Source organism: Anomalospiza imberbis, chromosome 7 (genome assembly GCF_031753505.1).
Source record: "Anomalospiza imberbis isolate Cuckoo-Finch-1a 21T00152 chromosome 7, ASM3175350v1, whole genome shotgun sequence".
NCBI classification, from domain to species: domain Eukaryota; kingdom Metazoa; phylum Chordata; class Aves; order Passeriformes; family Viduidae; genus Anomalospiza; species Anomalospiza imberbis.
In genome coordinates, this window is record NC_089687.1 from 25,755,138 (window position 1) to 25,772,418 (window position 17,281).

General features: G+C 46.3%; 1 protein-coding gene across 6 annotated transcripts in view; it reads left to right on the forward strand.

Annotated features, from left to right (window-relative positions):
* The window catches only part of PARD3B (par-3 family cell polarity regulator beta), a 533,875-nt gene extending 527,834 nt beyond the window's left edge, over window positions 1–6,041 (forward strand). For 5 of the 6 annotated variants that reach the window (XM_068196079.1, XM_068196075.1, XM_068196077.1 and 2 more), the window contains 2 exons: window positions 4,440–5,799; window positions 5,872–6,041. In XM_068196079.1, coding sequence (XP_068052180.1) covers window positions 4,440–4,794 — 355 coding nt within the window. In that variant the 3' untranslated portion in view covers window positions 4,795–5,799; window positions 5,872–6,041. Of the gene's footprint in view, window positions 1–4,439; window positions 5,800–5,871 lie in introns of those variants that run through there. The other variant, XM_068196080.1, reaches the window with a different exon arrangement.
* Window positions 6,042–17,281: the final 11,240 nt, after the last annotated feature.

Consider the following 17,281-nt stretch of genomic DNA (forward strand, 5'->3'; position numbering starts at 1 on the left):
CTTTCCTAAGTGTTCCTAGTCCTGAGGTTCAGTTTTAAATAAATGCAGAAGCTCTTAAAAATCTGCAGTGAAGCCAGAAAATACTATTTTTTGTGCTTGGAAGATAAATAAAGCAGAGATAGAAAAACAAACCTGCTTTAGGCTTTACTTGTCATAGAGAAAATGACAACACGTTAATTGAATCTTAGTTACAAATTACCTGCTTCTCTTGGACAAGGCTACTTTGTGCTCTTAACGCTCAAAATGGATCACAGTTGTTAACTGGTGAATCATTTTAAAAGATAAACTGGTAGAGCTGCAAACCAGCATATGAGGTGAAACATGTTCACATCCGCCTGTGTATGATCTGTATTTTCTCTGCAGGGAGGGGAAGGAAGATGAGACTTTGCTTCCTCAAAATAAAGCAGACATTTTAGGGGCACCTTGCTCATGACATTTTTGACGAGTGCTTTCACTCTGCCCCACCGGTTTCTGGTGCTTCTGTCTCCCTTCCTTCAGTTGCTTCCTGCAGCAGCAGCCTCTGCTTTTAGCTAGACCCATATCCATAATGCACTTTCCAGTGGGACCCGGCAGAGCTGAACTATCAGCAAAACCAGGTTTTGAGCTCTGAGATCAGTTCCTTCCCAGGATGTTGTGTCAGCTTCCCTGCCTTCTGCCTGCCATTAATTGCACTGTATCCCCAAGTCAAACAACTGGCCAAAAATCTGGAAAACAGCTGACAGAGCAGCTCCTACTCAGCATGTCCTCTCAGAGGGCATGGTCCTGGCCTGGTCTTTTTGAGTGGCTGGACCTGCTTGACCCAATTTGTGGATTTTTGATCACTCCCCTGGGTCACTGATTTTCCACTTGAGATTATTGGTTTGACCCCCACACCATGGGTCACTGAGGAGGTGTGATATGGCCCTGTGAACTCTGAACTCATCAGAAGCCAAGAAAAACAGTGCAAGAGAGGAGAAGAATTTCATTAGGACCTCCTCAGAGGTGGCAGTGTCTGCTGAGGGAAAAGGTAGGAGTTGTTTTCCTTCTTGAAGAAACAAGCACAGCATCTACAAGGGACTGCCAAGTAGAAAGTGTTTGGTTTGTTTTGTTTTGGTAATTTCTTTAAGGATAAACAACAGCATATACTTTTACACTGTGGGCTATCAAGTGAGAAGGGTGTTGGTTCAGAGGAGCCATCTTCTTCCTGCTGGGAGCTGCCCTCAGCATCCCAGACTTACTGCTAATGGTGACAGCATTGCAGGCAGAGCTTGGTATTTGCAGTTGTTTCTTTTACCTTAAAAAGATTAACTTTCTGATGGTTAATTTGTCACACTTGAGGAGGGAAGGCAGTTTTTTCCTGATTTTTCAGACTGATCAGATAGAGGTTCATGGAGACTCCATAGGCTGGTCAGTTGCACTATGAGCAGCTCCCTGAGAATGAACTTCACCAGGCATTGGTGGTAGGTGGAGAAGAATGAATCCTCGGGAAATAATTTGGCTTGAACATGCTATGCTGGTCATTATTGTCATTGTAGCTTGTGTATCTGCTAGTGTAACACCCACTGGGATCGCTTGGGGAAGTGAGCTGGACAGTGTGGAGCAGCCGTGAGGATATCTTTTGTGAAATCTCCCTCACAGTCATGCTGCCTGGAGTCAGCCTTTAGGACAGTTACCAGTGTTTCCCAAGGTTTGACTCAGGCAAAAGTTCTGGTAATCGTTTGCTAGATCACTGCTTGTATTATCCCTAAGGCTGCTAAAATAACTCACATACATTCTGTCTTCCTGGGGCTTTCCTAAAAGGTTCGTGTGAAGTGGATTCCTGTCAGGTCTCTGTGTACAACCTGGCCTCCCAGCTGCTAAGTCATGACTCTGGGCAAGACACTCAAGGATTACACCGCCTATGGGTGTTTTGCCCTCAGAGAAAGGAAACTGGTGCTGACAGTGAACAACCTGGGGTTTTATCTTTTAAAGAAACATTTTGCTCTTCCCACACATTGTTGTAGAGTTTGTCTACACAGCCACATATGGTGTTAGCTGTAAATGTTGCCATGGTGGATTTAGTTCTCTAGGAGAGGTAACAGCAATGGAGATCTGATGACATTAGCTCAGGCAGCTTGGGAACGCTTTGATTGCCCAGGCCCATCTTCACTGCACAGTCCTGGGCCAGAGCAGCCTGAGTACACATCCCTCTGCAGAGTCACAGCTTCAGTGGCAGCAGTGTAACACTCATTCTAAAACGGGAGTGGCTGAGTTTTCCTGGAAACAGCTCTTTTGGCTGGATGGGAAAGCACACCCCTCTTTTTTCCTGCACCTTGCAGACCTCTGGTGTCAGTTGAGGTATAAGTTGTGTACTGAAGGCTCAGTATGTCATGCTGGTGGCCCAGTCCTATTCTCAGCCATCATTTTTGTGCCAATTCATCTTGAATTTTTTTTTTTTTTAGAGTAATTCAATTTGCAGTTAGAGCTCTGTCCAAAAGCTACCACTGGCTTATCAGCGAATTCTGGATCAGGTTCCAAGCTCAGTCCTTTTTTAATGTGATCCACAAGAATTTCATTGATTATAGATGCCGATGAGAACATCTTATAAAATCAACGTACAGGATTTTGAGCATGATCCCTAAAAGGTGATGGACGTAGGTTTGACATTTGTTCCTCTTGGTGTTCTGCTTGACACAAAGCAGTTCCTACCATAGCAGAACCTTTTATGATTGGAAGTATGTTTTTGTGCACAGAGGCATTAAAGCTGAGTGTGATGGGACTGACTAGTGAACAAGCCTTCATGCATGTGGAAAAAAAAAGTGGAGCAGCTCTTTGGCCTGCTCTGGAAATTAGGCTTTGTTGCAAGGCGTAGGTGTGTGAGCAGTGACAGTAATTGTCTCAGTACATACGGTTAAGAGTGGTTTGGTATCTCAGAGAGTGGCTTCAGGCCCTTCAGCACTTTGTCTGGACTGTCTCACCAGGAGGTAGGGAGGGAAGCTGGGAGTGCCTGTCTTTTATAATGTTCTGTTTTTAAAGCAGAAAGTCTCTGGGGAGCATAGGGTCCTAAAAGTCCAAGGCCTGGAATGCTTCCTTTTGCTCTTTCCATTTTAAACAGGAAACATTTGCACTAAGTTATTCCAGGAGGAGAATTGTAGGTTCATTTCAAGGCAGATAATGTTTGTTCATTGCCTATGTCCGTGATTTACCCCATGGGCTTAAACGAGTGCAGCAGAAAACCACATGTTTTGTTTTACTACATGTTAAACAAGTTCCAGCGGAGTCTGGGAGCCCAGGTTAAGAAAGAAGGCGCATGCTTGTTAAATCTCTGTGTGAACAAGAGAGTCATTGACAAATTTTGAGCACCTGATCTGCTGTACCAGAATATTTACTTTTTTCATAATTATTCAAAGAATATTTAAACAGTTAATGAGTTCAGTTCCAAAGACACAGAGCAGGTGTAATTGATCTATATAATTGATCATCTTCCAGCCCCTGTTTTGGGTCAAAACTCTGTCTTCTTCCCTAAGCTCTCATTTGGAGAGAAGCTTCCTGTGCAGTCAGTGAGAGGTTTTGTCCAAAGTGCAAAGACATTTGCAGTCAGACTGGCGAAAACTCCTAATTAAATTGAACTTTTGGGGATGCTCTGGTGACATGTCTGTGAGAACAATTATTTTTGCCATTTCAAAAGTATCACAAGTTAAGTTGTAATAGGAAAAAATATCAATGCTTCATTAGTGAAAATCATGAAATTAAGATGCAGAAGGGTACAGAGAGGACTCCATGGCTCATCCTCGGGGATGACACATTCGCATGTAGCTTTTCACGTGAACTAGGGCTTGTGAGATCCATACTGATGCAAACAAGTTACAGGGCTGTTGTAATATCAGGCCTTTTAGATCACAGATTTTGTGAAACCTCATTGGCAACTTGCCCATTAAACACAGGTATTGTAGCCTGACATCCCCAGTGTTTCTTCCCCACTTTTTCCAGCTATGGTGTTTGGAAAGTTTTACAGGCTGACATATTAGGAGAGAATAGTGAGAAATGGCCTGGAAAGCATGAATATTTGTGCATGTAAAGCTTATGGGATTTGTAGACTTGCAGACCTAACTCATCTGTTTATCCTCAGGCTAGATAAGATTCAGTCAAATATGCATTGTTTAAAGGAGCTTTGTTTCCATTATGGCAAATGGATCACAGGAGGCTGACTTTGGAAGCTGAAGGGCTCCAGTGCTCTCCCATTGTAAAAGGGCTGTGATGTGTACTGGACCCTTCCTCAAGTGTCCTGGATGTTACAGACTTTTGTAGCGTGCAGGTGGGAAGCTTGTTATCCTTCAGAAGTTCTTTTCATTCATCAGGACTTGTCATGCTTGAGGTGGCATTTCCTCTCCCAGAGTAAACATAGGTTGTATGTACAATAATGTATCACTGGGCTAGTAGACTGCCTTTTTATGTGCTTTATTGTGTTTTTTCCTCCTCAGGCGTGGACCTGCAGAGCCACTAGAATATTTAACAGGGCCGCGAGTAACATACAAAGAGAGAGATCTTCCCTACTACCACGGAGGACAGCCTGTTATCCACCCATCCAAGGGGAACTACATCCGTGCGCCGGACACAAGAGTGGCAGAACTGAGGTACCCTCAGTATTACCCAGCCCAGCCCATCACAAACCAGCATAAAGGACCCCTCCGGCAGGACGTGCCGCCTTCCCCCCCTCAGTCCCACCGAGCACCAGCTTACAATGAAATGGTCCGACACCGTGGGACCAGTCCAGACCAGTACCAGTACAGGCAACAGGATCCCAGGCAGAAGAACCCCATGACTGCAGCTGTATAGCCGTGCACTGGGCTTGCGGCACAGCCCGGGAGGAGCCCGGTCGGACATCATCCTTGTAGAGTTGTTCCTAAGCGTAGCTGCCTGTAAGAATGGCACACGAGACCTGGAGTCGTTCTTACTGAGCTGGGCTCAGCGTAGGTGCTTTCTAACAGGTGAACTAAAGCCACGTGAGGTACGATGTGTTTTGAGTATGTGAGGTACCAGACAGTTGAGTGTTTTTTAATTCCTTTTAAAAATAGAAAATGGCTGCTGGAAATGAAACACAACACTTAATACACCTCAGGGCTATTTACTGAATCCAGTTACACCTTTACAGTACATAGCTGTCTCTGTAAGGGCAGCAGAGTCACCAGAGTTTACTTCAGAGTGCTTTTAGAGCCTTTTAAGTGAGAACACAGCGTGCAGTGTGGACTTCTTGCAGAGCTGGGCATCTTGTGTATCTAGCGTGTGATCATGACAAGGGACTGCCACAGAGAGAGTGGCCACATTCCAGGCACGTCCTGACCAACAGCTCTGCTTTAAGGATGCTGCAGTTTCAGATTTGTGATCTGGCCTCTCTCTTTTTGGTGGTGGCAGCATTTATCTTGTAGCCTTCATTTTTTGCAGTCTGTGTATCAAGAGTCTTCTCTTCTTGCACCTGCTGCAGTTGGAGTAGGCTAAAAAGCCTTATCCCCTATGCTTGGGCAGGCTCTCAGAGAACAGGCAGCCACCTGAGAACCATGTCTGTAGCGGGGGAGTGTGTGCTTGTGAGTCTTGGTTAGTTATACAGTGTGCAGACTTTAAATGTAAACCCTGGAGACCAGATCCTCAGCTGCTGTCAGGAAGTGTCGCTTGAGGGGTTTCAGTGGAGCTGGCCTATAAGGAAGTGGCCAGGGAGGTGACCATGGGCATGGACTCCATAATTCGTATTAAGTTACTGTGTCAGGAGCTGCCTTGGCTCCATCAAGGCACTCCATTCCTGGCCCACTCCAGGCAGTGTTGGAGCCAAGTGCCTGCCAGCAGCGTGTCTGCCCTGGCCAGCCCAACGCCACCAGAAGGCACCTGTTCATGGGGGCCACCTTCAGTGCACGAGGGAAGCTCAGCCTTGGGCAGCGCCAGGCCCTGCCGTGCCAAGTGCCAAACTACTCGAGTTCCTGCAACCAGAGGCTGTGAGGTCAGTGGGGAAAGGCATTTTTCACAGCAAGGGGTGAGGGAAAAGACAAGGACAGTAACAGGAAGGGCTGCAAGACCCTGGGGTTCAGGAGGAAGATGTGAGAATAGCTGTTTGTAGAAAGTTATTTGCAGCAGTGCATAGGAAGAGAGAAGGTGTGGGTGGGGACGGGCTATCGGCAGCACAGCAGACCTGTGGTGGGGGGACAGGGTGGTGGGGTACATGCTTAGTCCTTTGCCCCAAACAGCCTGAGTTTGCTCTGCAGCCAGAAATGTGTGTCCCCAGCCACAGGGACCTGCGTGACCTGACCCAAGAGGGCTCTGAGTGCTTAGAGATCTGTCTCAAGGATTTTGTCAGGAGAAAACCATGCAGTATTGTGACCTAGAAAATGTTATTTCCAAGTGTCCTTAATTCCTCGACTTCTGCCTTTTGGAAGTGTCACTAAACCACTAGGCCTCCTCTCTTTATCAGGAAAAGACTGACCTGGCCAAGGATTAAGCATAATGATTTCTTTGATGTCATTTTGACACCTTTGGTATGCAACATATTAAATCACATAGGTCACTTCCCAGGTATTAAATACCATCAGGAAGGTTTGTTCTGCTAGGAGTGTGTCCTGCTAGCAGGTAATGGCCCTGATGAGAAGCAGCATTTAATCCCAGCCTACTTTCTTCTCTGCTGATGGTGTTGGTTAGAGCCTGGTGTAATCCTCAGGCACAGAGAGCACTTGCAGCTGTCTGAGTGGCTGGCAGCTCTAGTGCTTGCATTTCTGCCAGCCTCCACCCACCAGTAGGCTGGGAAGCAGGGGAGAGGAGACAGCTTTCCATGGCAGGGGAGCACCTCCATGATTCAGATAGAGGGCTGGACTCCCTCGGGCAGGGGCAGGCACAGCTCTAAATCCAGTCAGGAGGAAGCATTGGTGGGAGGGAGACAGGGAGAAGAATGCAACTGATTATGAAGCAAGGGTGTTTGGTTCTTATTCCATTTCTTTCTGCCCTCTTCCCTAGTAATGTAGGAGGGAAAAACCTCTGGAGGGAGTGTTGGGTGTAAAGTTGGATGTCTCTCAATACCACCATAAATAAGGCGCATTCCCTAAGGAAACTGTGCCTGTCGTGTACGTGCTCTGCAAAGCCTTGTACTTCTCTCAGAAAGCTTTAGATGCTGTAGGATACTCAGCCAGGACTTGGCAGCCACAGGATAGCCGCTGGTGTTATAAAGGCCTGTTGAAAGTGAAGCAAAAACAAATTAAAATACTTTCCTTTCCCTCCTTGAAATATAACCCCTGATACATTTGATCCAGCTGTAAAGAAACTAATGTTTGCGACAGTGGCTTTATCAAGCCAGGCCACAATTAAGAACAGCTCTGAATATAAGCTACTGCCTTTGTAAATCACTCTCAACTAACCCTTCAAATGGCATCACAGCACAGTAAACAGAACTTATTTACAGTATTTCATGAGCCAGGGCCAAATAATAAAATCTGGATGGAAACAGCTCCTAGATTATTTATAGCCTTTGAGGGACTAGCCCAATGTCTCCTCGTAACCTGAATCTTTCCTTAAGAGCTCCCCTTGACTTCACCAGCTCCACTCAGTTGAGGCAGACAAATCAAACAAACACCTTCTGAGCTGTTAATCTTACCTTACCCAACAGGTTATTAAATGATGCTTCTGCTCAGTAAGCAGAAATCAGTAGAGAGCTTCTTCCAATCAAAAAAAAAAAAAAAAGCAAAAAAGCTCTAAGTATAATATATGGATGCATCCTACAGGTAAGGAGCTAAGGAGGAAGAACAGTGTGACCTAGCTGGGGGAACAAGACCAAAAAGTATTACAGAGCATCTCATAAATCTCTGGTGCCATTGTTCTGGGAGAAAATTGCCATTTCCTGATTTAATATCTGGTATAGGTACACTATTTTCAAAAGTATAATGTGTAACTACAGTATATATAGTCAGCTTTTCTGCAGTATAAAATGTATGATTTTAGCACCATATTGTGGAAAAATATGTACCGTGCAGAATTCACGAGGTGCTACAACTGACGGTTGAAAATACACACTTGCAAAATCCAAAAGAGCCGTTAAGTAACAAGTTGTTCTTTTCCCATATGTCCATATGTTTGGGAAAATTATGAGTCTGAAATGCTCTTGACACGTAATTGCCTCGCACTCCCTCATCCAAAACGTGCCAGTCCAGCAGTAGAGTTACTGACGTAGTGGGTGTGAAGGGAGAGTTGGGTTTGCCACAGGAGCAGCCCTAAGTGTGTGTGTGAACGGGCATCGAGAGCGAGGGAGAGAGGCCCGCACTCACGTGAAGCTGAAGCTTTGATTTCCTGAACTGGTGGCGTGCAGCCTGCATTTCTGGCTCTGGCACAGGGCCAACCAGGCCCAGCAGTTGAAAGATTAAGAGATAGAAAAAGAGCCTGTGGATTTTCTGAGTGACCACCCACTAGTGAGCCATGATCTTGGCCTGTGAGCCAACATTACCACTGTGATATATTATGATGCAGAAGTCTCTAGGCACCCCTCAAGTGCGTAAAGAAATATCAACTGCCCTTTGTGGCAGAAACGAAGCATAGAGAAGAAAAAAAAAAAGGCTCTTGCCTTGAAAAAGTGCATACAGTCCTGAATTGCAATTCACTCCAGCTTCCTGATCTAGAAATAGCTTCACAGGCTGCCTAATTTTTTTACAGATGAATTGTGCTACCTCTTCCCCCCAGCCATCACAGATTTGTTTATCAGAGTTAGTGCTGTGAGTGAATCCTAGCGACTGCTCTGCCAGGGCCACATCCTGACACCGCTCTGAGCAGGGGCTGCTTTGCACTTTCAAAAGGCCCCACACCTGTACTCCCTGTTACAGTTGTCCTGCAGGGTCCTTAAGCCTTACATGCAAAATCAGAAGTGCTGTTCACGATCTCTGCATAGGAAAGAAGGCTTTGTAAGACACTATTCTGTTACTGTGAGGGAGAGAGAGGTACTTGTGATCCTGATGATATCTGTGTGTTTAAGTGAAACTGATTTAAAAATCATATGTGATTGTTTTGGGGGAGAAATTCAACACATAATTTGACAGGTTTTTTCTAGTACCACATCAAAGATTTTGATCTTTTGTTACATATGGCTATATAAATTTTACCTGGTTTATTTTGCATTAAAATAAAGGCTTTAAGACTATATATGATTATGTACTTGTATGTAGAGTCTTTCCCTTCTTTGTGTCTACAAACTCATCCTCAGCCATGGATGTGATTTGGTATTAGAGGATGATACATGATCAAGCTGGATCAGAATTGGTAAGATGACTTATTTTTACAAAAATCAAAAACACAGCACCCATGTGCTACTTTGTAGAAAAAAAAAAGCATCCCAGGGTTTAACTTGATTCTATCTCAAATCTGCATTGTCTTCGGCTCTATTGCCCAAATCCTGATTCCATACCCCAGGACTGAAAGGAGAAGTGAGAAGTCCCTTGCCAGCTCAGAGAATTTCAGCTTAGGTAGCATGTTCATTGCTGAAGTTCCCCAGGCAGTTTCATCTCAACATGGAGCTCTTTTCTTGCTGCTGGTACCAGCTGAGGTGTTCTGCAGCCTGTAGCAGCTGCCACGTCCAACCAGCTGAGAGGGCTGGAGACCCTTGCCGGAGATTTAGGATGCCTTGAAAGTTCTGCACAAGCTTTTCACATGAGGTATGTTGGTCATTTAACTGAAGCTGGTAACTTATTTTCACACATTATGCACAAGCATAGATTTTGTAGGATCAGGCTGTGGGTTACAGTGAGATTCGGGCAAAAGTGTTATGTTAGGTGGAGTAATTTTCAAAATAGATAATTCAGTGAAAAGGCATTAGTACTGGGAGAAGGAATAATGAAGCCTAAGGTGGAAATTATGGGTTACTATGAAGAAAAAGGAAAGAATAAAAGAACAAAATAGACAGCAAGGTGCAGGTTTACTACACAAGGTGTAACAGAAATGGCAGGAATGGGTCAATAAAAATACATGTGTACTGCGTTCCAAAGCATTTTGAATGCAGGTCTTGGTGTTTACGGCCAAGACAGCTTATGGACAACTGTCAGTCAGTTTTAGCATGTATTAAATTATAAACCACGTAGATGCCAATTTTTGAACCAGTCAGGTCATAACCTGCACTCACAGCTATAAACTGTGTAAGTAAAAATGATACCTCTGTTTCTCCTGCTGGAGCTGTACAAAGAGTAGCAAAAGAGAAAGTAGGAATGTATTAAGATCTGGAAACTCGGTGACCACAATTTGAGATCGTAGTCCTTCTGCCTGGGCGGTCTCCTGTGGTTTCCCCGTACTCACTTCCCCGGGTCCAGGGCTCAAGTTAAAATCTATTTTTCAGTCACTACTCTGTCTGCATAAGGAAGTATGTGGAGCCATTTGACTGTTAATTAATTTTAATGAACGAGACTGTGCCCTCCTGAGACCTGTATCCTGCTGTAAGCAGAGTGGGATGCAGTGCCTTTCCGCACAGAGGGTCTCGGAGCTGCGTTACCCAGCCGCAGTGCAGTGACCTGCTGCAGTGTGCTCTACCCAGGGCAGAGCATCACAGCCTCTCAGGCATGAGGAATGTGGCAGCTGTGCTGCTTGGGAGGCTCTCAGGAAGCAAAATGCCATTATCAAGATTGAAGTGGAGCTGAGAAGCTCCTGCAGCCTCCCAGAAGGCATTCAGGGCTTCTAGTAAGTCCCAGAGGATTCTGGCTCAAAGGCTCTGGAGGTCTCCTGAGGAGGGTACTCAGACTCCCTTCACTTGGTGTGATCATCCCTACAGGGAAGGTATGGAGGTGCTGAGGCATGCCTTGGGAAAGGATGGAAACAAGACAGAAGGGATCCTAATTCCCAAGTGTGGGATCTGCTCCAGGGGGGACATCTTGGCTGATGGTTTTCCCAGTGAGCTGGACAGGAATGATCTGACATAGGCAACCAGAGAGATAGGATTGCTCTGGGAATGGGTAAGGAGAGGTGAGGGGGTAGAGAGTGGGAAATGATAAGGGAAGTCAACTGGAGCACAGGAAAGGGGATGAGAAATTAAAGTAGGTTGGAAAAGGAAGCAGGGGATGTCAGACCTGAACAGGAAATAGGTGGGAAGGAGAGGGGATTGTCCCCAATGTGTGAAGGTGGGAGGAAGGTGGAACTTTGTGATAATGCTCCCCAATTTACATTTTGCATCCCAGACTTGTGACATCCCTCCACTGTGTCCAGAGTCAAGACCAGTGACAAAGCAGCACAAAGCTACTTGTGCCTGAGCAAGAGAGCAGAAAGGCAAGTAGGAATTGGGAGGAAACCCATCAACCAGTATGGGGAGAGAGACACCCATCACACATCTCTGCTCCCTCCCTAGATCACAAGCTGACACCCAGATCTCACAGCCTGTTCCACACACACTTCCCTTCACCTCCCTGGGTACCACCAACATCACAGTCTCCTTTCCTAACTGCCTCTTTCATCCAGCGGTTCCCCCTGGTCACTGATGTCCCCAAAACCATGTTGACCTTCAATACAACGTTTGCCATCACTGCTCAGAAGCATCACATGCCATCTGTGAGTGTAGCTAACTAACACCAATCATTTTGCTGGCACCTGAAAGAGTCAAAGTATGTGGCCCCCAGGACCACCCCACGTGGGACTGTGCCTTCATTACAGACAGGGACAAATCATTTCTGAATCAGTGCTTTGTGGGTATAGATTGTAAGAAAGACAAAGATTTCATCTGCTTTTTTGCTTGTCTAGAATAAACCTTTGACATGTGCAAAAGCTATTTTATTGCTGGCCTGGTACAAAAATCTTGAACTAGTTTCAAGGGCCAAAAAGGTGATTATAGTCTTTAAAGCAGAATTAATTCTCAAACTGTTCCCAAAATATGCCTGACAAACTAACCCAAGCCAGACGAGTTGGCTGTGCTCATGGTAAAAGGAAACCTCTGTGCAGAGGAAACAGCCCTGCTTTGCTTTTCCAGAAGAATATCTGCATCTGAAAGAAATAATTTATTGGGAAATATATACAGTACAGTAAAATAGCAAAATGAGACATTCAATGAGGCTTCTATATAAAACTGTGCCCTTTGCCTCTAGTGGATAATGAATACAAATGATATAAAGAAGCAATGAACATTCAATGTTTTATATTTAAAATACATTTGTGTAGAAAACAATGTGGCATAGAAAAAGAACTAAAGGGTTCTCCAAGATAATGCCAGAAGCTGCGAGTGTCAGCAGCTTTGTCATATAAGTTTCAAGGTGTAGGTTTTTAATTTTCTCTTACGAATCACAGAAGCAGTCGTGAAAACTGTCATTAAAATTCATGGCAAGGAAAGTAAACTTAGATTAAAACCCCGTTCTTCTCTGAATTCTTGGTACTGACTAGGAAGAAGTGTGTGCTTCTCAGCCAAAACCTTACCTACACAATCTGATTTAGTCTCTAGGCTCTGTTAAACTGGAGTTTTCATACATCACATCCTTCAATCCAGGGTACAAAACTTAAAAATTGCAACCTAGATTTTCAAGCTGTGATGTTAAGAGATTTCATTTGCCATATTTTTTCTGGGAATTAAAAGAAAAGGAAAAATAGAGCAAATATGAAGAGATTGTTTTATAAGTAAATAAAAATAAATAAACCTCCCCTCCCTTCCTCCTAGGTATAGATATGCATATCTATATATGTATATATACACACACTTAGGTATTGCTGCTATTGATCTAAAAGCAAGTTTACTTTAACAGCTTATTTCTAGCCTCTCCCTGAAGGAGTCAGTATTTACAGCAGTGAATGCATGAGAGGAAGGCAGTATAAATGGTGAGCACCTGGTTCATGAGTGGTTGGATGTGCAGAGCCACTGAGCCCTGCAAGCAAAACGAGGAGGCAGCTCTCAGAGCAGCATTTGCTCATGCTGCTTGTCGTTCCAGTGCCTGCATCCCTGTAAGTGACAATTTGCAGAGGTGGGCTGAGTTTGCAGGGCAGCCCCTGGCCCAGGTGTGGAAAGGATTGGCAAGGCTGCTGCAGTGGGTGAGGAATCCTGGATGGGCACCAGCAGCAGCAGCACTCACAGCCCAGCCGGGATGGCCAGGGCGGGTAGCACCTCCAGGGACACTGAAACAGAGGATGAGTTGGAGCAGTCATGGGCTGCTCTTAAGACTGATGCTGCCTGACAGTCTGTTGGTTAATTTGGCAAGCAAAGGAAATCAAAGGCACTCTAAGTATGCTCAGTCTCCACTTTGTATTCACATTTGGCCAAATTAATCACAACTAATTCAGTTAGTGGAGTGTTAGGTTCAAGAAGGGTATTTCTTATCTCTTCACAGAGGCACATGCACACATCCTCCTCACCATGGAGAATGTCTTTCCTTCCCTTCTTCTTTGTTCCTCTCTCCCCTCTGTTAAAAATAAGCCCTCCAGGCCAGTCATTTTTCATTATATATAACAAGAGGACAGTAAGGCCTCAGTCCAATGTGCATTTAATGCACTCCTGCCCCATCCCTCCCTCCTAGCGTTTGGTCCCTCCCCATCCCCATGTCCTTTCTCCTTCCCCAGTTGTAGGGATTTTCATTGCTGTGAAAGGACAATGGAAACTGAGCTGCTATTGAAAAAAAGACTGATTTGTTTTTTCTTTGCTGGGCTGTTTTTGACATGGATCATTTCCCAACTCAGTTCCTCAGATTGCTTTGATGGCACAACAGAGTGGATGGAGCAGTGAGGGGAACTAGGCTGGGGGTCAGGATGGGTTGAGAGTGGTTAGACAGCTGTTGCTACAAAACAGAAAAGGGAAAGATAAAAGAAAATAAAAAAGAAAAAAAAGAAAGAAAATAAGAAAAGGAAAAAAAGAAAAGAAAAAAGGAAAATAAAGATAAAAGAAAAGAAGATAATAGAAAATAGAAAAAAAGAATAGAAAAGAAGAAAAGAAAAAAGAAAAGAAAAGAAAAGAAAAGAAAAGAAAAGAAAAGAAAAGAAAAGAAAAGAAAAGAAAAGAAAAGAAAGAGAAAAGGAGAAAAAAAAAGAAAAATGCTAAATCACAGCCAAAGCACAGTGTATTAGGGGCTTGGATTTAAAAAGTCAAGCACCGTCTTCTGCAGCAGTTACATTCCTCTGCACATTTATTTCTGGCCAAATTTCCTGAGAGCAGAGGCAGCATTCACCCAAGTTTGATTTCTTTAGGCTCTCTCCTGTGGATTTTCTTCTGTGTTTAGCATTAGGAAAAGATGGGAAGTCTTGAGGCTTCACATAGGTTGTGGATTTTCCCCTTCCTGCGATTACTTGCACATGGAGGCAGCAGGGAGCCCTGGGACCCCTTGCAGGTCAGAGGTAACATGCACATGACTCACCTCGATGGTCTGGGATAGGGATGCCCCAGAAGCAGTGCAGTCATGGGCTCAGTTATGGAGGGCACGCTGAGGTTTCCATGTACTTGGGCTTCCTCAGCTCAGGACAGCTGCTCCCAAGGATTCCTGTGAGAAGGGGACTGGGGTCAACAAGGGTGCAACCAGCAGGTCCCAAAGTGTGGTCAGGTGTGCTCACTGTCACAGCCCCAACTCTGTCACAGTGGATTTTCTGTAGGACTTTTTTGTCCTGCTGGCAGGGGCCTGCTCAGGGATGCCAGCAAATTATTCAAGTCACCCTATAACATGGTTTGTATCAGTCATGGGTTTGGCAAGCAGCAGTGACATTCAGCTAATGGTCCCTGAGCCTCAGAGATGAGAGAGGAGCTTGTCTGCCAGCTGAGTTTCAGGTCCTCCCTGGCCCTGCAAATTCTGGGAGAACAACAGGAACCCTTGGCCCACACGGGTAGTTGTTTGGGGCAGTGTTTCAAGGAGTGTAGCTTTTGTTTTGGCTGTTTGGTTACATGTCTCCTCTTGGATGTTTATGCTGAACAAAAAGCACTTGTTCTCTCACCGACTTCAATGAGCTTGCGTCCAGCTGGATTTGTGCTTTAGGTGTAGAGTGCCAACAATACCCCCATCAGCAGCCCCATTCGGAGAGAGCCTGGGGACAGCACTGGCCTGGGCACACCCTGCTGTCAGTGTGCTCTCAGGAGCAGGAATGAAAACACAATTTGCAAACACCCTCACTGGAGTGGGTCTGGGTACCAAGCCCAGAGGGCAGCTCTTGGGGCTCTCTGCACTGGGGAATGCTTTGATGCATTGTGTGCCCAGGATGTTCAAGTTTATCCTCCAGCTGCCAAGTAACCTGCTTGTCTGCTTTAATTTGCTAAGCTTTTTTATTTATAAGAGATCCTTTATTTATTTAAAAACTGCACATTTCCAATTAGTTCACTCTGCTCCTTTCTTGCCCTTCTCCCCTATAGCAGGAGCCTCAGCTCAGAAGCCAGAACACCAGTAAGGGGGCAAATATAAAACAGGCCCATCAGCTGCCAAGCACAGACAGGCACACTGAGTGGGTGCCTGTACAGGGCAGGCAGGCAGCAGACACAGGGGGTCAGCGGCAGGCAGACAAACATGCAGGCTCCAGCCACGGTCTGTGTGCAGGGGAGGGCAGTGGGGCTGCCAGGGGCTGCGTGCTGGGGTCCCAGGCCCTGTGGAGCTGTCCTGGCACTTTGTGTCGGCACTGGAAGATCATTAAGCAGGGCATGGGCTCAGTTTACTTTTACCCCTGCTGTCAGCCTTCATAAGCCAAGATGTTCTAAGTTGTCCTAATCCTCAAATTAATAAATTCTGCTCTGTAAGAGTGTAAACACAGGAAGAGAACTCGATTGAAAAAAAAACACCCAAAAATTCAGGTTAGGCCTGTGCTGCAGTAAGGACATTTGTTTTCCTGACAGGATATGGGATCAGAGTTGAAAAATATGCATTATGAAACGTGTGTTGGGGGCAAGGGGGTCGGTAGACAAATCAAGGCCGTTGTTGGCTGAGCAGGAGCGGCTGAGAGAGGAGGCAGTTTAGCAGCGGGTCCCAGCCGTGTCCCCGAAGCCGCGGCTGCAGGTGGGCGAGGAGGCCGCGCAGGGCCGGCTGCGGTGGGGCTGGGCCCGGCTGCGCCCCCGCAGGGTCACCCACAGCCAGGGGCGAGGGCAGATGTTGGGCAATGGCCCCAGGCACAGCTGCTGCCCCGCAGGCTCGGTGCCAGCCGGCACCACGGGCAGCCCCACGCAGCGGCCCTGATGGCCATGATGGCCATGAGCAAACAGTTCCTGGCCACTTCTCTCACACTCGGGGACACAGTGGGATGGACTGGCATGTTATGCTCCATGGCCACTGTGGGCTGGTAAGAAGAGCCTCCAGCCTCCTCAGCCAGCTTTCTCACAGGCAGGGGAAGCTCCATAGTTGTGAACGTCCTCTCCCCTTACTCATGCATCCCAGTGATATGGTATCTGCTCCAAATGCAAACCTCCTCTTGGGATGTAGCTGATTTTCCCCCTGACAGAGGGTGGTCATGGAGAGAGTAACCCTGGTGTGGGTACATTTTTACTTTTGTCTGCGGGGGTCCCCTCAGAGGTCCCTGCTCTCAGAGACACAGCACACACAGGACTGGCTGAGCAAGTGGCTGGCTGGCCCCATGCAGCCCCCAGGCCACACCAGGAGAGAGGTGGGATCCAGGCAGCAGGCCTGCAGACAAAGCCAGGAAGCTGTTGCTGGTCAGGCATTTCAGGGGAGGGCATGATTTCCACAACAATAAACACATCTGATTATTTGACTAGAGGGAAGACAAGGTCCCCAGGAGGAGGTCCTCATACACAAAAGACAAATAACTTGTGCTCCCGCTGGTAGTGACAGGGCAGGAAGATGAGGGCAATGTCCTATTGAGGCTTTGATCAGCCAGGGTCAAGCATGCAGACTAATATGGCTGAAGAGGTTCAGGCTGTGGTCCCACTGCAGGACCATGCCCGGCCCTCTCCCAGCCCTCCACTTGTCTTTTCTGCAGTCTTTCACCCCTGTCTAGGAAGCAAGTGGGAGCCTCCCAAGACAGATTCTGCCTCCTGACGTCTCCTGGCTTCAGCAAGGCCATGTCCACTCTGAGCTTCTCAGTGCTGGACATCACAGCACATCCCTCTACTTCTGCCGCTTACTCATCTGCATGTCTGGGATAAACCAGTGAAAGAGGCTTCTTGGTCTCATGTCATGCCTTTCTCCACGGTGCAAGCAGAGAGATGCTGAGATGCAGCAGTTGGAAGACAGGAGAGTGTTAGAAGGGCAGAGAAGGTAATTTTTCAGTTCCATTTCTCCTGGACTTGGACTTGAATAGTCTGACCACAGTCATGGGCACTTGGGGATTTTCCTGTCTCCTAGAAGGTTGAGCTGTCCCCTTTCACCCTGCCAGGAGAGACCTTGGGGACTCTGCATTGCAAGGGATGGTTCTCAGTGGTGCCAGCAATTGTGAT